Below are 22182 nucleotides of genomic sequence, written 5' to 3' on the forward strand. Positions count from 1 at the left end.
AAATAACAAAAAATAAAAACGGTGTCAAAACAGCTTTTTCTTGTTACCTTGCCTCACAAATAGTGAAATATAGAGCAACCAAAAATCACTTATACCCTAATATAGTACCAACAAAACTGCCACCTTATCCCGTAGTTTCCAAAATGGGGTAACTTTTGGGAGTTTTTACTCTAGGGGTGCATCAGGGGGGCTTCAAATGGATCATGGTGTCAAAAAAACAATCCAGCAAAATCTGCATTCCAAAAACCATATGGCGTATCTTTCCTTCTGAGCAATGTCGTGTGCCTGTACAGCAGTTTATGACCACATATGGGGTGTTTCTGTAAACTACAGAATCAGGGCCTTAAATATTGAGTTAGTTTTGTTTAGCTGCTAAACCTTGCTTGGTAACTGGAAAAAATGGATTCAAATGGAAAATCTGCCAAAAAAGTGAAATTCTGAAATTTCATCTTTATTTTCCATCAATTCTTGTGGAACACCTAAAGGGTTAACAAAGTTTGTAAAATCAGTTTTGAATAACTTGAGGGGATTAGTTTAAAAAATGCGGTCACTTTTTTTGAGTTTCTACTCTAGGGATGCATCAGGGAGTCTTCAAATGTGACATGGCAGCTTAAAATTATCCCAGTGAAATCTGCTTTCCAAAAACCATATGGCGTTCCTTTCCTTCTGCGCAAAACTGTGTGCTCATACAGCAGTTTACGACCACATATGGGGTGTTTCTCTAAACTACAGAATCAGGGCCATAAATATTGAGTTAGTTTTGTTTGGCTGTTAACCCTTGCTTTGTAACTGGAAAAAAATTGATTCAAATGGAAAATCTGCCCAAAAAGTTAAATTCTAAAATGTCATCTTTATTTTCCATCAATTCTTGTGGAACACCTAAAGGGTTAACAAAGTTTGTAAAATCAGTTTTTAATAACTTGAGGGGTGTCGTTTCTAAATTGGGGTAACTTTTTTGGAGTTTTTACTCTAGGGGTGCATCGGGGGGGCTTCAAATGGATCATGGTGTCAAAAAACCAGTCCAGCAAAATCTGCCTTCCAAAAACCATATGGCGTTCCTTTCCTTCTGCGCAATACCGTGTGCCCGTACAGTAGTTTACGACCACATATGGGGTGTTTCTGTAAACTACAGAATCAGGGCCATAAATATTGAGTTTTGCTTGGCTGTTAACCCTTCCTTTATAACTGGGAAAAAATGGATCAAATGGAAAATCTGCCAAAAAAGTGAAATTTATTTATTTTTATCTCTATTTTCCATTAATTCTTGTGGAACACCTAAAGGGTTAACAAAGTTTGTAAAATCAGTTTTGAATATCTTGAGGGGTGTAGTTTCTAAAATGGGGTCATTTTTGGGTGGTTTCTATTATGTACGCCTCACAAAGTGACTTCAGACCTGAACTGGTCCTTAAAGAGTGGGTTTTGGAAATCTGAAAAATTTCAAGTTTTGCTTCTAAACTTCTAAGCCTTCTAAAGTCCCCAAAAAATAAAATGGCATTCACAAAACGATCCAAACATGAAGTAGACATATGGGGAATGTAAAGTAATAACTATTTTTGGAGGTATTACTAACTATTATAAAAGTAGAGAAATAGAAATTTGGAAATTTGTCATTTTTTTTATAAATTAAAGTAAATTTTGTTTGACTTAATTTTACCATTGTCATGAAGTATAATATGTGACGAGAAAACAATCTCAGAATGGCCTGGAAAAGTAAAAGTGTTTTAAAGTTATCACCACATAAAGTGACACATGTCAGATTTGCAAAAAATGGCCTGGTTCTTAAGGTGAAATATGGCAGGGTCCTGAAGGGGTTAAACAGGCTTTGTTACCATGAAGCAAGCCATACCCTTAGTTGCAAGTCACAAACGTGTGTAAGGATGTCCTTGCAGGGCATCTAAATAAGGTTGCTTTGATGACTATATTTTTTTATTTCCCCTCTGTTGCTGCCCACTCTGTTCTCAAGCCTAATGTGCTAATTACTAGCATTGGTGCAGGGATTGCTGTGGACCGCTTGACAGCCATGGAAAAGGCGAGCTGTTCTCATGAGAAAATCTCACAAGAACAGGCTATGCAAGAGAGTAAAGCGAGTACTATACTCACTTTACCTAATCATGCAAGAACAGTTCATCTTCTCCCTGGCTGTGAAGCAGTCCGCAGTGATTGGACAGCGTCTCAGCCAAGGAGAAGGAGATGCCCACTGAGAAAAGCAGAGGTCTCCTCCCTGTACCGATGCTAATAATTAGCATATTAGGCACAAGAACAGAGCTGGGGGCACCACAGCGCAAAGGAGGCCCGATTTAAATAAATAAATAAATAGGGAGGTGGCATCTGCTCAAGGTGGACTACAATATAAGGTATTGATTTTAGAAATACAGTGACAGGTCCTCATTAAAACAGTTGATATTTGGTGAATGTACGCCCGTTTTCTGGCGCAGATTGCATCAGCATTCTGTCACATTTGAAATATTAAGTTTACAGTTCAATGTTTTTTCAGTTATTCTGTGATATTTGTGGGTCTATGCAGTAAGTTATAGCTGGAAAAACATTCCACATAAAAGCCATTGATAGCTGGACAGCTGGACATAGTTCCTCCTCCATTGTATATCACTCAGTTTACATATTTGCACAATGTTATTGGGTCATGTAGGATGTCAGTCTGATTGGGCTAATTCCCTGCCAGTTAATATGTAGTAGAACCGGTTATTAGTATGAGCTTCATTCATTACGTACGGAACTGTAAGTGGAGTCCTTTACTTGCAGCTGCGTGCTGTTTATAATGGCCACGGGTCTGTTATTATTTAAGATATACTAAAGTGACAGCACAGATCTGGTGAAGATTACATTCACTATTAAGATTTATTAGTACGAACAACCAGTTGACCATAGAATCGATGCTTGGTGAGAGTTAGTTTATGTTACATGTGTTTATAGAGTCCTATGGGAAAAGTTTCATTGCAGCTTTGTTCGATCAGCAAGCAGTGTAAACTGTTGTAAATATTGCTTATAAATAGTGATGAGCGGCAGGAGCAATATTCTAATTTGTGATATTTTGCAAATATTTGGGCGAATATTCGCCATATATTCATGGATTCGAGAATTCGTTATCTCCAGTCATTCTTTTCTTGATTGCGGAAATCGGCAATTGAAAAATTCTCATTGGCCCACAAGCTAGAAGCAGGGAGGGATCATGTGTACTGATTTAAAAAAAATCTTGAATATTCAAAATTACGAATATATATCACTATATTCGAAATATTTGCAAATTCTCGAAGTGCTGATATTCGCGATAAAAATTAGCAATTTGAATATTTGTGATCAACACTACTTATAACAGGAGTGTTCACCAGCTATATGGATGTAAGTTGATCACTGTGTCTATTGGTTTTCTTATAACAGGTCTCATGCTATTTTCGACTTGAAAGTGTGACTTTATGTACATCTAATTGTTCATATACTTGTGATCAGTTTTGGTGGATCAAGGCAGTTTTGAACTAACAATTTTTTAAACTGTGTGCTGGACTAGTAGGTTTGCCCAATGTCTAGGCTGCAGTCCACATGGACCAGTAGTAGGGTCTACACAGCACATCTCTGTCAGCTCCCAGACCACTAATACTCATTTGCTCCTTTTCAGAGACCCATTTAAAGCTGGTTATTGACCTCTCTCCTAAGCAGCACATAATGTAGGGCTGCCTCATGTCTCCCAACCTCTGGTCATCAACATTCCCTAGCATCTCTCTTACCTCTCCTGCGGAACAACAAGCCACCCTCCAGCTGAGCATGACCCTTTCTGCCTCACACACAGACCTTTAGCAAACAGGTCTAGCATAAAGTGCCAACAGTTTAGATATCATCATCAGTACGAACCAGGCTATGAAAAGGGTGTAGTCTATGTAAACTACACCCCCAAAGTGTCAGTGCTTTGTGGATGTTACAGGTCGAATTTGGGGCATTCCTATGTGGTTGCAGGAAATGTTCTAATTTTGGAACACGCCACCTCTCAGAATCGCTTCTGATTTGCTGGGCAGGTGGGTGGGCAGGGGGAGCTGCAAATTTGAATTGCCGGAGCTCCTCTTCCTGCTCATACACTTCCGTGGAGCGGGGAGAGAGAGGAGCCTCCGGCTGCAGTGTAAGTTTTTTGTGCCATCTGGCACAAATCAGCATATTTGGGAGAGGTAGGGACAGATAGATTAGGCAGGGATAGAGAGGGAGAGTTAGGCCCCCCCCCCCGGCCCCCACACACACATTTTTTGGGGCGCAAGTGTTTTTTTTTGCATGCACTGACTGTGGCCAGCACTCTTAGCGTCTGGCCACTGTTAGCAAATCGCCCACCCCACCACTGATCAGCTTCGTACCGCTGATCAGCGCGTTTGAATCTTTTATTTTTTTACACTTTTGGGGAATTACATTTTTTTTTTTCTGTGAGGTGTAGGGCAAAGTACACCCGTCCCCCACACATACGCACACTGAATAAAGTTTTCCACGCATGCGCACACACACATTCCACTATGGCCCGTCGGACGTTCTCGGCCGAGGAGGCATACGCCCTGCTTGCCTCCGAATCCAAGAGCCCCAGTGAGGATGAGGATAACCCCACTTTCCTCCTGTCTAGCGATGATGATGAGCCCCCAAGGCGGCGGAGACGCTACCCACACTAGTACGAGCAGCTCTGGGGCTCGTACTAGTTTTCTGGCCCACCAGATAAGTCCACCTGAGCCCCCTGAGCCCCCTACCGGTGAACGTGCATGGTGTACTCCAGAGGATTTTAAGCCTGTGATTCCTGATTTTGTTGGTTAACCAGGAATCCAGATTCCCACAGTGGGCTTCACTGAATATGACTATTTTAGTCTTAATTTCAATGACCATTTTGTGAATCTGATGGTGGAGCAAACGAACTTGCTCAACACCCGGGATCCTTTTTGGCTAGGTCCAGTGGCTGGACTCCGGTCAGTGTAGCTGAGATGAAGATGTTTTGGGGCCTCGTGCTGCACATGGGCCTAGTCAAAAAACCCAGTGTCAGGCATTACTAGAGTGGGGACGTCCTCTACCAGACCCCACTTTACAGTACGGCCATGACACGTACCCAGTTTGAGGCCATTCGGAAATGCCAGGCTGGTCATCGATCACTTCGGGGCCAAATCTTTGGAGGCCTATGTACCTGGAAGGGAGGTCGCGGTTGATGAGTCTCTCATTGCTTTCAAGGGGAAAGGCGACCCATTAGAATATATATAAAGATAAAACGTAACCTTTAGGGCTCATTCAGACGGCCGTATGCTGTCGTCAAAAATGCGGATCCGTTTTTTTGAGGACAGTTCAGCATGTCGGTAAAAAAACGGATAGCATTCAGTATTTTTGCAGACCCATAGACTTCAATGGGGCCATGTTCTGATTTTCACGGACAAGTATAGGACATGTTTCATTTGTTTTGCGGAACCGTAGAATAGAAAAGAGTCCCATAGAAGTGAATGGGTCAGCATCTAATCCGCAAAAAAACTGATCCGCATTTTTCCGGATAGCATACGGCCATCTGAATGAGCCCTTAATAATGTTACTATAAGGGTCTATTCACATGTCCATAAGTGTTTTGCAGAACACTTACGGACGTGTAAATGGACCCTCAAAATCAAAATAAATAAAATTATTAAAGTTAAGCAAAAAGCATAGATGTGGTAGACAATAACAAGTGCTCGGTGGCACTAAATCAGGTGCTCGGCGGCACCAAATCAGAAACCATATGTCCTACCACAATCCGGGGGGTTCCAGTGCACATCGATGAATCCCGGAGGGAAAGCAAAAAACATATCCCTGGGCTAGATGATGGTGTGGTATTGAAGAACTGTCCCTGATATTGCCCTACAGGGGGGTGCTATCCTGGCATTTGATAGCCTAACCACAGAGCACCCGCCCTGATAAGAGCGACCCCATCCAGAACCTTACCCTATATAAAAATGCCCCAGTAAGCCCCTAGCCCCTGACTTCCAGGTGATTACTATATAGATCTAGCTATGTGTTTTTGACTCATTATAAATGTATATTATAAGTATATCGCGTCCCTCTGTGTATCACACCTATCGATAGCACACCTATACCAGTCCTTAAAAGTACTTTTGTGGCCCTATTAGCTAGCTTTTAGTGTCCCTAACAGCCTGTCCCTGCTCCACACAGCAACCTCTCCCTACACTGGCAAAAGACTGAATGTAAAATGTTCATGTGCTGAAATGTCTCAATTGGTTGTCCTGTACCACCTGATGGATGTGTCATGGGTAAAAGTTCTTCACAATGTAAAAGAATATGGCGGGCGCGAATATCGCCATATGTTCGTATGTTTGGCGAATCGCGAACATGCAAAGTTCGCCACAAAACAACTGCCGGGCAAACCGCTAGGCCATCTCTAGACATGAGGTGTTGTTAAAATTAAATAAGTTCCTACAGGATAAATATAACTGTCCACTATTATTGCTGGGAGATTTTAACTGTACGATGGATGAAGGAATGGATAGATTACCAAAGAAAGATAAGGTAAAATAAAAAAGGGTTTACACCTTTAGCACCTTAAGGCCCCAGCCTTAATGACAGGCCATTTTTAGCAAATTACATGTGTCACTTTATGTGGTGATAACTTTAAAACGCTTTTACTTATCCAGTTTATTCTGAGATTGTTCTCTCGGCACATGTTATACTTCATGACAGTGGTAAAACTAAGTTAAAAAATTTAATTTTTATTTATAAAAAATACCAAATTTACCAAAAAAATTTAAAAATTTCTAAATTTCCAAATTTAAATTTCTCTACTTCTATAATAGTCAGTAATAACTCCAAAAATTGTTATTACTTAACATTCCCCAAATGTCTACTTCATGTTTGGCTAATTTTGTGAGTGCCATTTTATTTTTTGGGAACGTTAGAAGGCTTAGAAGTTTAGAAGCAAATCTTGAATTTTTTTAGAAAATTTCCAAAGCCCACTTTTACTTTTTAAAGACCAATTCAGGTCTGAAGTCACTTTGTGAGGCTTACATAATAGAAACCACCTAAAATGACCCATTTTAGAAACTACACCTCTCAAGGTATTTAAAACTGACTTTACAAGCTTTGTTAACCCTTCAGGTGTTCCTCAAGAATTAATGGAAAATGGAGATGAAATTTAAAAATTTCACTTTTTTGGGAGATTTTCCATTTTAATATTTTTTTTCCCACTAACAAAACAAGGGTTAACAGCCAAACAAAACTCAATATTTATTGCCCTGATTCTGTAGTTTACAGAAACACCCCATATGTGGTTGTAAACTGCTGTATGGGTACATAGCATTGCGCAGAAGGAAAGGAACGCCATATGGTTTTTGGAAAGCAGATTTCACTGGTATACTTTTAAGCTGCCATATCATATTTGAAGACCCCCTGATGCACCCATAGAGTAGAAACTCCCAAAAAGTTACCCTATTTTAGAAACTACACCCCTCAAATTAGTCAAAACTGACTTTACAAACTTTGTTAACCCTTTAACTGTTACACAAGAATTAAAAGAAAACAGAGATGAAATTTCAGAATTTCACTTTTTTGGCAGATTTTCCATTTTAATCAATTTTTTCCCACTAACAAAGCAAGGGTTAACAGCCAAGGAAAACTCAATATTTATTGCCCTGATTCAGTATTTACAGAAACACCCCATATTTGGTTGTAAACTGCTGTACGGGCACATGGCAGGGCGCAGAAGAAAGGAACGCCATATGGTTTTTGGAAGGCAGATTTCACTGGTATATTTTTAAGCTGCCATGTCACATTTGAAGACCCCCTGATGCACCCCTAGACTAGAAACTCCAAAAAAGACCACATTTTAGAAACTACGAGATAAGGTGGCAGTTTTGTTGGTACTATTTTAGGGTACATATGATTTTTGGTTGCTCTAAGCATATTTCTGTATAATACTATTCAACAGCTAATAATACTTTTGGGCCATATCAGGGGAAGAGAAGAGGTGGAGGGGGTCTAGTTGAGCATCTACAGCAGGACTTGAAAATGTTAAAACGTATCTGCGACTTCTGTGTTTTTTTTTTTTTTTTTTTGCAAACCAAGAAGAAATCTGTCTAAAACATTATAAGGTTTACAAGATAATACATCTATAAAGACAAGATATGTTACTGATATATAATAAATTGGAAGCACATTTTATTTAATGTTCCATATAGCAGTGTTTATTAATGTTGCACTTTGATGTACAGATGGACCATCTGCAATGAACTTTATATATAAACCAGTCACTGTGTACACTACCTCCAGTGTGGTCATGCTATAGTTTTATGTAGTCTGAATTGTTTAAAATCTAGAATTCACAGTTTTGCTTTTGCTGTATGCATTAGGAAACCCCAGAAAGATTGACTTCAGAATAAGGCCTATGTGATGTGATTTTAAACATCTGGCCAACATTGGTCAGAAACAGACAATTTCCTGTTTACAGGCTTGCTAGGTTCAGACTTTTTAAGGGTTTTCCTAGGGGCAAATATTAGAATAAACTCACCTTTGGCTTACCAAATTAATTGCACTTCTTTTCCTATTAGAAATTATTCTGTGTAGCTGCACAGATTGTAAGTTGTTACCATTTGCATCAGTCCTTGTCTACATACACAAACTTCATGCAGATATTTAAGTCTGGTTGGAATCAAACCTAGAAGTCTTGCTCTACAAGGCTACATAGAGTGCTAATGAAATGTAGCCCCTCTGTAAATGTAATTTGTAAATTTTTTATGTAAAATGAATTTTCATTTTTTAATTAACAAACAAGAATTATGTGTCCATGCTGCTCATTTGTGAGTTTTTTCTTATAGCTAAGAGTTTGTTTACATCTACATTGGAGGCTCTGAGGTTTGGGGGCTCCATCACAGATTCCATCAAAAAAAAAACGGAGAAAAAAGTTCTGCTTACAGGAAAAGTACTAAAAGAACAGACTTCCAGACAGGAGACAGGAACTAAATAGATCCCATTGTAGTCAATGCAATCTGTTTGGACCCATTTGCGTCAGTTATGTGCCATATCTGTCACTTCTGTTATTTTTTTTGTTCTGTAACAATAGAAATCAGTAACTCTGGTGTGAAAGAGGTTTTGTTCTTTTTGATTTTTGTGGTGCTTAATGTTTAAATAACGTTACAGATCAGAAATCCAAAGCTCTCCTTTTATAAATGGTGTTCCACAATACTGGAGCAATAGTGTGTTTTGAGCAACTATAAATGCAGTGGCCAGGTTTGTGGCCCCAACGCTACGCTGGGTCCCCCGGACACCATTGAGGTTTCATCACGTGTTGCTACTCTCCGGAAGGAATGGTAAGGCATGGTCCAACCCAATGGGAAATAAATACAGAGAGTCAGGGTATGCAGTAAACCAGGGTGCTTCTTTACTGGAGGAATTCAGATACAAAACAATACAGGCGAGGCAGAGGTCTGGATTCTCCAGTCTCCTTCCTGGCATAAGAAGCGTTTGATGTTGAGGAAAGGCCTGAGCTAGCTTTCCCACTCTCTCTTCAGAAGGCTTGGACCCTGATCCAAAGCTGGTGATCCAGGGTCTGTGGCTATGTATCCTTGTCTCAGCGTCTTCTTCTGGTCAGCCAGTAGTCTGGCAGAGTCTCCTCTTCCAAGCACTGTTCCCTAACTGCAGCACACTAGGGGCTCTGACTGCTCTCCTTGTACACAGTTTTTGCTAGACTAGTACCTTCTAGTGGGAGGGGTGGAGTGGAGAAGCTCAGCACAAACAGATACAATGTTTCAGCTCCCGTCTGGGATAGACTTACATTATAGCTTCAAAGATACTAAATGACAATGACACAGCAGGTTTTCCAGACAAAAACAAGTTTCCATACATAACAACATAGCTAAAACTAGACATTTAAAAGGTCAGGCTGTCTGCTTTTTCGTTGTAAACAAGCCTGGGTTTGTCCCTCCAAAACATGGTGGTAAATAAGTCTGGGGTTTTCCCTCCAAAACATGGTGGTAAACAAGTCTGGGGGTTTTCCTCCAAAACATGGTCTTCTTTAAAACCTATGGCAGCTATGGAAACTTACCAGCTTCTCAATCAAAGCTCTAACAGCCTCTCAATATTCATTAACCCTTTATCCAGAGCCGTGCACAGTGATAATGAACAGGATATATATCACATATATATAAAATGCAGTAATACAGTAATAAACAGTATAAGTTAACCCTTTCAAGAGAAATTAAGTAAGAAGTTTTAACTTTGCATATGGAATATATGCAAATATTCCACAAATGTCAAAGTACTCCCTGCTCTAGGGCACTACACATAACATACTGTATCTCTCCACCATCAGGATAATTTAAATGTGTTTCCTATCTTGGACATTGATGCAAATCTCTAGGATATGCCATCAACGTGAGATAGGTGCTGGTCCCACCTCTCAAACCTACTCTTATCTCTAGAACGGGGCCCCAACAGAGAGCAGCCAAGCAAGCACTGCCACCCTCCATTCACCAAGATGGATGTTCCAATGGAATGCACAAAACAGCAGCCTCCATTTTACAGGTGAAACTCGAAAAATGTGAATATTGTGCAAAAGTCCATTTATTTCAGTAATGCAAATTAAAAGGAATTGCATTATTGCAGCTTAAAATTTGAGTTTTGTGAAAAGGTTTAATATTCTAGGCTTAAAGTGTCACACTCTAGTCAGCTAATTAATCGATATCCCCTGAGCAAAGTGTACCTCAAAATTGAGACTTTGGGGTTTCATAAGCTGTAAGCCATAATCATCCAAATTATACCAAATAAAGGCTTGAAATATCTCACTTTGCATGTAATGAGTCTATCTCATATATTAGTTTCACGTTTTAACCACTTCAGCCCCGCTATTTTCCATTTTAATCAATTTTTTCCCACTAACAAAGCAAGGGTTAACAGCCAAGGAAAACTCAATATTTATTGCCCTGATTCAGTATTTACAGAAACACCCCATATTTGGTTGTAAACTGCTGTACGGGCACATGGCAGGGCGCAGAAGAAAGGAACGCCATATGGTTTTTGGAAGGCAGATTTCACTGGTATATTTTTAAGCTGCCATGTCACATTTGAAGACCCCCTGATGCACCCCTAGACTAGAAACTCCAAAAAAGACCACATTTTAGAAACTACGAGATAAGGTGGCAGTTTTGTTGGTACTATTTTAGGGTACATATGATTTTTGGTTGCTCTAAGCATATTTCTGTATAATACTATTCAACAGCTAATAATACTTTTGGGCCATATCAGGGGAAGAGAAGAGGTGGAGGGGGTCTAGTTGAGCATCTACAGCAGGACTTGAAAATGTTAAAACGTATCTGCGACTTCTGTGTTTTTTTTTTTTTTTTTTTGCAAACCAAGAAGAAATCTGTCTAAAACATTATAAGGTTTACAAGATAATACATCTATAAAGACAAGATATGTTACTGATATATAATAAATTGGAAGCACATTTTATTTAATGTTCCATATAGCAGTGTTTATTAATGTTGCACTTTGATGTACAGATGGACCATCTGCAATGAACTTTATATATAAACCAGTCACTGTGTACACTACCTCCAGTGTGGTCATGCTATAGTTTTATGTAGTCTGAATTGTTTAAAATCTAGAATTCACAGTTTTGCTTTTGCTGTATGCATTAGGAAACCCCAGAAAGATTGACTTCAGAATAAGGCCTATGTGATGTGATTTTAAACATCTGGCCAACATTGGTCAGAAACAGACAATTTCCTGTTTACAGGCTTGCTAGGTTCAGACTTTTTAAGGGTTTTCCTAGGGGCAAATATTAGAATAAACTCACCTTTGGCTTACCAAATTAATTGCACTTCTTTTCCTATTAGAAATTATTCTGTGTAGCTGCACAGATTGTAAGTTGTTACCATTTGCATCAGTCCTTGTCTACATACACAAAAACATGGTCTTCTTTAAAACCTATGGCAGCTATGGAAACTTACCAGCTTCTCAATCAAAGCTCTAACAGCCTCTCAATATTCATTAACCCTTTCTACAGAGCCGTGCACAGTGATAATGAACAGGATATATATCACATATATATAAAATGCAGTAATACAGTAATAAACAGTATAAGTTAACCCTTTCAAGAGAAATTAAGTAAGAAGTTTTAAACTTGCATATGGAATATATGCAAATATTCCACAAATGTCAAAGTACTCCCTGCTCTAGGGCACTACACATAACATACTGTATCTCTCCACCATCAGGATAATTTAAATGTGTTTCCTATCTTGGACATTGATGCAAATCTCTAGGATATGCCATCAACGTGAGATAGGTGCTGGTCCCACCTCTCAAACCTACTCTTATCTCTAGAACGGGGCCCCAACAGAGAGCAGCCAAGCAAGCACTGCCACCCTCCATTCACCAAGATGGATGTTCCAATGGATTGCACAAAACAGCAGCCTCCATTTTACAGGTGAAACTCGAAAAATTTGAATATTGTGCAAAAGTCCATTTATTTCAGTAATGCAAATTAAAAGGAATTGCATTATTGCAGCTTAATATTTGAGTTTTGTGAAAAGGTTTAATATTCTAGGCTTAAAGTGTCACACTCTAGTCAGCTAATTAATCGATATCCCCTGAGCAAAGTGTACCTCAAAATTGAGACTTTGGGGTTTCATAAGCTGTAAGCTATAATCATCCAAATTATACCAAATAAAGGCTTGAAATATCTCACTTTGCATGTAATGAGTCTATCTCATATATTAGTTTCACGTTTTAACCACTTCAGCCCCGCTAGGTGAAACCCCCTTCATGACCAGAGCACTTTTTACACTTCGGCACTACACTACTTTCACCGTTTATCGCTCGGTCATGCAACTTACCATACAAATGAATTTTACCTCCTTTTCTTCTCACTAATAGAGCTTTCATTTGGTGGTATTTCATTGCTGCTGGCATTTTTACTTTTTTTGTTATTAATCAAAATGTAACGATTTTTTTGCAAAAAAATGACATTTTTCACTTTCAGCTGTAAAATTTTGCAAAAAAAACAACATCCATATATAATTTTTTCGCCAAATTTATTGTTCTACATGTCTTTGATAAAAAAAAAATGTTTGGGCAAAAAAAAAAAATGGTTTGGGTAAAAGTTATAGCATTTACAAACTATGGTACAAAAATGTGAATTTCCGCTTTTTGAAACAGCTCTGACTTTCTGAGCACCTGTCATGTTTCCTGAGGTTCTACAATGCCCAGACAGTAGAAAACCCCCACAAATGACCCCATTTCGGAAAGTAGACACCCTAAGGTATTCGCTGATGGGCATAGTGAGTTCATAGAACTTTTTATTTTTTGTCACAAGTTAGCGGAAAATGATGATGATTTTATTTATTTTTTTTCTTACAAAGTCTCATATTCCACTAACTTGCGACAAAAAATAAAAAATTCTAGGAACTCACCATGCCCCTCACAGAATACCTTGGGGTGTCTTCTTTCCAAAATGGGGTCACTTGTGGGGTAGTTATACTGCCCTGGCAATTTAGGGGCCCAAATGTGTGAGAAGAACTTTGCAATCAAAATGTGTAAAAAATGACCGGTGAAATCCAAAAGGTGCACTTTGGAATATGTGCCCCTTTGCCCACCTTGGCAGCAAAAAAGTGTCACACATCTGGTATCGCCGTACTCAGGAGAAGTTGGGGAATTGTGTTTTGGGGTGTCATTTTACATATAACCATGCTGGGTGAGAAAAATATCTTGGTCAAATGCCAACTTTGTATAAAAAAATGGGAAAAGTTGTCTTTTGCCAAGATATTTCTCTCATCCAGCATGGGTATATGTAAAATGACACCCCAAAACACAAAAAAAAAATGGTTTGGGTAAAAGTTAAAGCATTTACAAACTATGGTACAAAAATGTGAATTTCCGCTTTTTGAAACAGCTCTGACTTTCTGAGCACCTGTCATGTTTCCTGAGGTTCTACAATGCCCAAACAGTAGAAAACCCCCACAAATGACCCCATTTCGGAAAGTAGACACCCTAAGGTATTCGCTGATGGGCATAGTGAGTTCATAGAACTTTTTATTTTTTGTCACAAGTTAGCGGAAAATGATGATGATTTTTTTTTTTATTTTTTTTTCTTACAAAGTCTCATATTCCACTAACTTGCGACAAAAAATAAAAAATTCTAGGAACTCACCATGCCCCTCACAGAATACCTTGGGGTGTCTTCTTTCCAAAATGGGGTCACTTGTGGGGTAGTTATACTGCCCTGGCAATTTAGGGGCCCAAATGTGTGAGAAGAACTTTGCAATCAAAATGTGTAAAAAATGACCGGTGAAATCCAAAAGGTGCACTTTGGAATATGTGCCCCTTTGCCCACCTTGGCAGCAAAAAAGTGTCACACATCTGGTATCGCCGTACTCAGGAGAAGTTGGGGAATTGTGTTTTGGGGTGTCATTTTACATATACCCATGCTGGGTGAGAAAAATATCTTGGTCAAATGCCAACTTTGTATAAAAAAATGGGAAAAGTTGTCTTTTGCCAAGATATTTCTCTCATCCAGCATGGGTATATGTAAAATGACACCCCAAAACACATTCCCCAACTTCTCCTGAGTACGGCGATACCAGATGTGTCACACTTTTTTGCTGCCAAGGTGGGCAAAGGAGCACATATTCCAAAGTGCACCTTTCGGGTTTTGCAGGCCATTTTTTACACATTTTGATTGCAAGGTACTTCTTACACATTTGAGCCCCTAAATTGCCAGGGCAGTATAACTACACCACAAGTGACCCCATTTTGGTAAGAAGACACCCCAAGGTATTCCGTGAGGGGCATGGTGAGTTCCTAGAATTTTTTATTTTTTGTCACAAGTTAGCGGAAAATGATGATTTATTTTTTTTTCTCTTTTTTCCTTACAAAGTCTCATATTCCACTAACTTGCGACAAAAAATAAAAAATTCTAGGAACTCGCCATGCCCCTCACGGAATACCTTGGGGTGTCTTCTTTCCAAAATGGGGTCACTTGTGGCGTAGTTATACTGCCCTGGCAATTTAGGGGCCCATATGTGTGAGAAGTACTTTGCAATCAAAATCTGTAAAAAATGACCGGTGAAATCCGAAAGGTGCACTTTGGAATATGTGCCCCTTTGCCCACCTTGTCATCAAAAAAGTGTCACACATCTGGTATCGCCGTACTCAGGAGAAGTTGGGGAATGTGTTTTGGGGTGTCATTTTACATATACCCATGCTGGGTGAGAGAAATATCTTGGCAAAAGACAACTTTTCCCATTTTTTTATACAAAGTTGGCATTTGACCAAGATATTTTTCTCACCCAGCATGGGTATATAGTAAAATGACACCCCAAAACACATTCCCCAACTTCTCCTGAGTACGGCGATACCACATGTGTGACACTTTTTTGCAGCCTAGATGCGCAAAGGGGCCCAAATTCTTTTTAGGAGGGCATTTTTAGACATTTGGATCCCAGACTTCTTCTCACACTTTCGGGCCTCTAAAAAGCCAGGGCAGTATAAATACCCCACATGTGACCCCACTTTGGAAAGAAGACACCCCAAGGTATTCAATGAGGGGCATGGCGAGTTCCTAGATTTTTTTTTTTTTTTGCATAAGTTAGCGGATATTGATTTTTTTTTTGTTTTTTTCTCACAAAGTCTCACTTTCCGCTAACTTAGGACAAAAATTTCAATCTTTCATGGACTCAATATGCCCCTCACGGAATACCTTGGGGTGTCTTCTTTCCGAAATGGGGTCACATGTGGGGTATTTATACTGCCCTGGCTTTTTAGGGGCCCTAAAGCGTGAGAAGAAGTCTGGAATATAAATGTCTAAAAATGTTTACGCATTTGGATTCCGTGAGGGGTATGGTGCGTCCATGTGAGATTTTATTTTTTGACACAAGTTAGTAGAATATGAGACTTTGTAAGAAAAAACAAAAACAAAAACAAACAAAAAATTTCCGCTAACTTGTGCCAAAAAAAATGTCTGAATGGAGCCTTACCAGGGGGGGGGGGGGGTGATCAATGACAGGGGGGTGATCAATGACAGGGGGGTGATCACCCATATAGACTCCCTGATCACCCCACTGTCATTGATCACCCCCCTGTAAGGCTCCATTCAGACATCCGCATGATTTTTACGGATCCATGGATACATGGATCGGATCCACAAAACACATGCGGACGTCTGAATGGAGCATTACAGGGGGGTTATCAATGACTGGGGGTGATCAGGGTGATCACCCCCCTGTCACTGATCACCCCCCCTGTAAGGCTCCATTCAGACATCCGCATGATTTTTTACGGATCCATGGATACATGGATCGGATCCACAAAACACATGCGGACGTCTGAATGGAGCCTTACAGGGGGGTTATCAATGACAGGGGATGATCAGGGTGATCACCCCCCTGTCACTGATCACCCCTCCTGTAAGGCTCCATTCAGACATCCGCATGATTTTTTACGGATCCATGGATACATGGATCGGATCCACAAAACGCATGCGGACGTCTGAATGGAGCCTTACAGGGGGGTTATCAATGACAGGGGGTGATCAGGGTGATCACCCCCCTGTCACTGATCACCCCCCCTGTAAGGCTCCATTCAGACGTCCGCATGTGTTTTGTGGATCCGATCCATGTATCCATGGATCCGTAAAAATCATGCGGACGTCTGAATGGAGCCTTACAGGGGGGTGATCAATGACAGGGGGGTGATCAATGACAGGGGGTGATCAGGGAGTGTATATGGGTGATCACCCGCCTGTCATTGATCACCCCCCTGTAAGGCTCCATTCAGACGTCCGCATGATTTTTACGGATACATGGATACATGGATCGGATCCACAAAACACATGCGGACGTCTGAATGGAGCCTTACAGGGGGGTTATCAATGACAGGGGGGTGATCAGGGAGTGTATATGGGTGATCACCCGCCTGTCATTGATCACCCCCTGTAAGGCTCCATTCAGACGTCCGCATGTGTTTTGCGGATCCGATCCATGTATCCATGGATCCGTAAAAATCATGCGGACGTCTGAATGGAGCCTTACAGGGGGGTGATCAATGACAGGGGGGTGATCAATGACAGGGGGTGATCAGGGAGTGTATATGGGTGATCACCCACCTGTCATTGATCACCCCCCTGTAAGGCTCCATTCAGACGTCCGTATGCTTTTTGCGGATCCGATCCATGTATCCGTGGATCCGTAAAAATCATACGGACGTCTGAACGGAGCCTGACAGGGGGGTGATCAATGACAGGGCGGTGATCAATGACAGGGGGGTGATCAGGGAGTTTATATGGGGTGATCATGGGTGATCAGGGGTTTATAAGGGGTTAATAAGTGACGGGGGGGTGTAGTGTGGTGTTTGGTGCGACTGTACTGACCTACCTGAGTCCTCTGGTGGTCGATCCTAACAAAAGGGACCACCAGAGGACCAGGTAGGAGGTATATTAGACGCTGTTATGAAAACAGCGTCTAATATACCTGTTAGGGGTTAAAAAATTCGGATCTCCAGCCTGCCAGCGAGCGATCGCCGCTGGCAGGCTGGAGATCCACTCGCTTACCTTCCGTTCCTGTGAGCGCGCGCGCCTGTGCGCGCGCGTTCACAGGAAATCTCGCGTCTCGCGAGAAGACGCGTATATGCGTCCAGGAGGAATAAAGCAACCACCTTCCGGACGCTTATATGCGTACAGCGGTCGGGAGGTGGTTAAGTTGCATTACTGAAATAAATGAACTTTGCAGATATTTAATTTTTTTGAGCTTGACCTGTACTTTTAAAATTCTTTACACTAGTGAGGAACCCCAGACAGGGCCCCAACTCGTAGGCTTGTCCACAATGCTTTGAATTTAGCCTAATAGCCATTCAGGAGGGAGGATCTCTCTCTGCTTCTCAAGCTGTTAACACAAAGACATCAATAGCAAATATTACACTGACATATATACGATAGTTATGAGTAAAGACATGTTTGATGGTGTTAACAGTGTTTTTAAAAACACATTGCACTATTGGATTTCTGCTTTTTAAAATTAAAAAAATGTTCCAAAATATGTCTCCTATTGGGAACAATGAGTAACAGAGAAAGAATTTTAAAAAAATAAAAAAGACAGAAAGGCAAGAGAAAAAAAAAAAAGAGTCCTGGAAGAATTCACAGTGCACTACACAAATTTTCTGGCTAATTTAGAGCTGAATAGAATTTTTGACGGATTTGTTAGAATTGGACCTGAAAAGAATTTTCCTACATATGTTTGACATCTATTCTATTCAACCTGATTTTACTGGCTCATCAATAAAATGACCAAACTACAATAAGACTGACACATCAATCATCCATATCAACATCTAGTTTGGCCATCACTGCTCTGTAGCTAATCATCAGTTTTATTAATTTATGGTAAGTATATTAAGGGTTTGTTTTTTTCTAGAACATGTTGAACCATATTTAGTGACAGTCTTTTAATCACTCTTAAAAACACAACTTAACCATGAAGCGAATGATTTGGCAATCATACAAAAAGAATACAAGAAATTTTAGTATCTGATGTTAAGGGACACATAATGGAGATGAATCATGTAACGGCCATTTGGCAGCATTAATATTACATTTCTGAGAAAGTCAACTGAAGGATAATTTGGTTATGGAATAGGATAAAATAGGAAGGGAGTGAATACTTTTTTTTCTATCCAGTGTACTTCCCATGCCTAATTAGAATTTTTAACAACTTGACATAGTAGTGTAGAAGACATAACAATGTATGATTTCTTAAAATTCTATGTTCTAAATAACATGACCTTAAGAAGCATTTTTTTTTTGGTAGGTCCTGGGGAAAAGAGGATACTGGCTAGCCTTCCTCTATACCTAAAAGTAATCTCAGCTCTGATCATGTCTATAATAATAAACTGGGGCGTTTCTTTAATAATCTTTATATGAACAAAGGCTGGTCTACTATGTTATGTGCTACTTGTGCAGGGGCTGGGAAGATAACACATAACTGCATGGTGAACAGGTGTATTTAAAGCTCTGCTGTCCCCGTTCACTTTAATTTGACAGCTCCTTCCTATTCACCTGAGGATACATCATAATAAGTATACAAAAAGCAGACAACCCCTTTGTTTGGGTGGAATTGATTTGTGCCTGAACTGAATTATTTTTAAAACTTAGCAAACTTGAAACAAACCGAATCTTGAAAGGTTCACTCATCTCCAAATTCTGTATGATCTCCCAAAAATGGAGGCATGCTCCATTAAATGCAGTATTAGAGACATTCTTCTCTACAAGGCATCCACCCTCCTGAGGATTAACTATTATTCTTAAATTAGTTTGCATAAATCATCATACTGTGCTTAAAATGTAAATACTGTATGTTTTCATGTTCATATAAAATTACTTCTTTCCTTTTTATCTTCTAGATATTTTTACAAGATGAAAACCTGGAAAATTGTTTTACTTGTTCTACTTTTAGAACAATCGTTTCATAGCTCACATTCCCAGAAAACTGGTGAGAAAATGTGTTATATCAAATATAATAATACGTGGATGCCATAGTTTACAGTGATGGGATTTTCTTCCGGTTTAGTGGGCAGTAGAAGACATAAATGTGTTTTATACTATATATTATTTAATTATTTTTTCTAACTTATAATTGGTATTATTTGAATATCAAGGGCCTTTACGTTTACTGCAGGTTACCGATTTTAGGATGTCTTATAAAAGCTTTGGGGGAACTAACTTTCCTTATGGAGAGAACACCTTAATCAGTTTGAGGAGACTTATAGGCCATACATGCTCCTCTGGAATTCTGGGAGGGAAGAGATGCAAATGAGCTCTTAACAAGCTTTGCCTCTAATGCCACCAGATGTAAGGTAGCTATCCTATAAGTCAATGTTCAGCTCTTTAAATAAGCCTTGAGACATGACCTGGCTATTAAATAAGCCAGCACCTCATCTGCAGACAGCTGTTTTGGGGTGATTGCCCCTTATCAGTGCAGAGCAGAGAGTACTGGCTTAACTGGGTGAGAGGCCTGTGTCCAAGCAAGGGGGGAACTAACTCTCCTTAGGGAGGGAGCACCTTAATCAGTGTGAGGAGACTTATAGGCCATACATGCTCCTCTGGAATTCTGGGAGGGAAGGGATGCAAATGATCTCTTAACAAGCTCTGCCTCCTATAAGTCAATGTTGCATCCCTTCCCTCCCAGAATTCCAGAGGAGCATGTATGGCCTATAAGTCTCCTCGCACTGATTAAGGTGCTCTCTCCCTCCACTTTTTTATGCCACAAAATTGACATATCTGATTTCATAAATTACCCCCAAAGTGAGTGCAAAGTCCAAACATTTCCATGTCTTACTTAGCTCTGTTTTTTTTTTCTCATTTATATTTAGTTTTTCTTTTTTAGAGTTCAACGGCTTGCATTGGCCTTGAGCAATTTCCAAAACATGTAACTTTTCATCATTTGCATTCCTCATAATCACACATGAAGAGAAAAATACTGCTAAATCACTGTGCTGTATAAATACTTCACTAGTAAATCATTGTAATTTCGCTTAAGTCAATTATCCTAATCTAAATCACTGTTTGAGTTTATTTTGGAAAGACATCAAATGATAAATTATCTCTGTATATACTATGCTGGGCTGAACATATGTGCAACTTGACCATCTGCACAGGGGCCCTGCAGGCAAGGGGCTTATTGCTATGTTTAAAATAACTAAGCTTTCTACTGTTTATTAGACTACAGGTAAGGGGCAATACTCATTACTATCCTTGTGTCAAACTACCAATAGACTGACACACCAAAGTTGTCCAAATCTGATATATAAGAATATGAAGACACTAAAACATCATTTTTTTTTGTTTCAAAAAAGATATTATTGTATAAAACTTAAATAAAGTATATATATTAGGTATTGCCACGTCCGTAACGCCCTGCTCTATAAAAATATCATATTACCTAACCCCTCAGGTGAACACCGTAAAAAAAAAAAATGGTGTCAAAAAAGCCATTTTTTATCACCTTACATCACAAAAAGTGTAATACCAAAAAGTCAGGTGCACCCTAAAATAGTTCCAATCAAACCGTTATCTGATACCAAAAAAAATGAGCCCCTACATAAGAAAGTTGCTCCAAAAATATAAAAACTTTGGCTTTTAGAATGTGGAGACACTAAAAAAACATTTTTATAAAAAATGCTTTATTATGTGAAACTGAAACAAACAACCAAAAAAGTATTCATATTTGGTATTGTCGCATCCATAACAACCTGTTCTATAAAAATACCACATGATCTAACCTGTCAGATGAACACTATAAATCAGGGGCGTACACAGGCAGCAAAGGGCCCCTGTGCAAAGGATGTACCTGGGCCCCCCAAAACCACACATACAAATATAAATATATATGTGCAAATAAAAACATCTTGTGAATATGTTTACAATATGTATATATATTCTTTTCATGCTAGGTCACGCCTCTATCTCTGCCCAAAGCATAACTATACACACCCAGTACACTTAATGCCCCCACATAGTAATTATTCCCCCTTTGTGCCAGTAGTTATGTCCAGATATGTGCCCCCTCACAGTAGTAATGGTCAGATATGTGCCCCTTCACAGACAGTTAAAAAAATATACCCACCTAGTTCCTCATGATCACAGCTCAGCCGCTGGCGCTCCACAGCAGTAGCAGGATATAGTGTCACACATTGCTCAGCTGGTCTGTGTAGGAGGAGGAGCACAGCAGATTCCTGGCCACACCGCTCCTCCTCCTACACAGACCAGCAGTGTGATGTGTGACACTATATCCTGCTACTGCTGTGGAGCCAGGTCCATATTTAGATTTGATGCTACCCTAGGCACTTTAGTGCCAGCTTTCTCCTCCCCATTGAAATCCATAGCTGATGGTAAAATGCTCCCTAGGCCTTCATCTATTCCCCAGGACTCCCTCATACACTTGGACAATTAAAGGACTGACCTGTTACATATGCGCTTAGCAGCTGAAGGCATCTGTGTTGGTCCCATGTTCTTATGTGCCTGCATTGCTGAGAAAAATGATGTTTTATTATATACAAACAGGGGGGTTACCATTACACCTAGCGGCTCCGCTCTCAAATTCATAGTCACAGGTGCATATCCATAAAGCAAACATGGTTAATAAAAAAATGGCTGCACAACTTTACACATACACACAAATAACATGGCCCTGTGGG

General features: G+C 39.8%; 1 protein-coding gene across 1 annotated transcript in view; it reads left to right on the forward strand.

Moving 5' to 3' along the window:
- The window catches only part of LOC122939367 (collagen alpha-6(VI) chain-like), a 245052-nt gene that overhangs the window by 51836 nt on the left and 171034 nt on the right, over nt 1-22182 (forward strand). The window contains exons 2-3 of the mRNA XM_044295433.1: nt 10419-10521; nt 19390-19478. Of these exons, the coding sequence (XP_044151368.1) occupies nt 10475-10521; nt 19390-19478 (136 nt within the window). The 5' untranslated portion in view covers nt 10419-10474. The remainder of the gene's footprint in view (nt 1-10418; nt 10522-19389; nt 19479-22182) is intronic.

The sequence above is a fragment of the Bufo gargarizans genome, chromosome 5, assembly GCF_014858855.1.
Source record: "Bufo gargarizans isolate SCDJY-AF-19 chromosome 5, ASM1485885v1, whole genome shotgun sequence".
NCBI classification, from domain to species: Eukaryota; Metazoa; Chordata; class Amphibia; order Anura; family Bufonidae; genus Bufo; species Bufo gargarizans.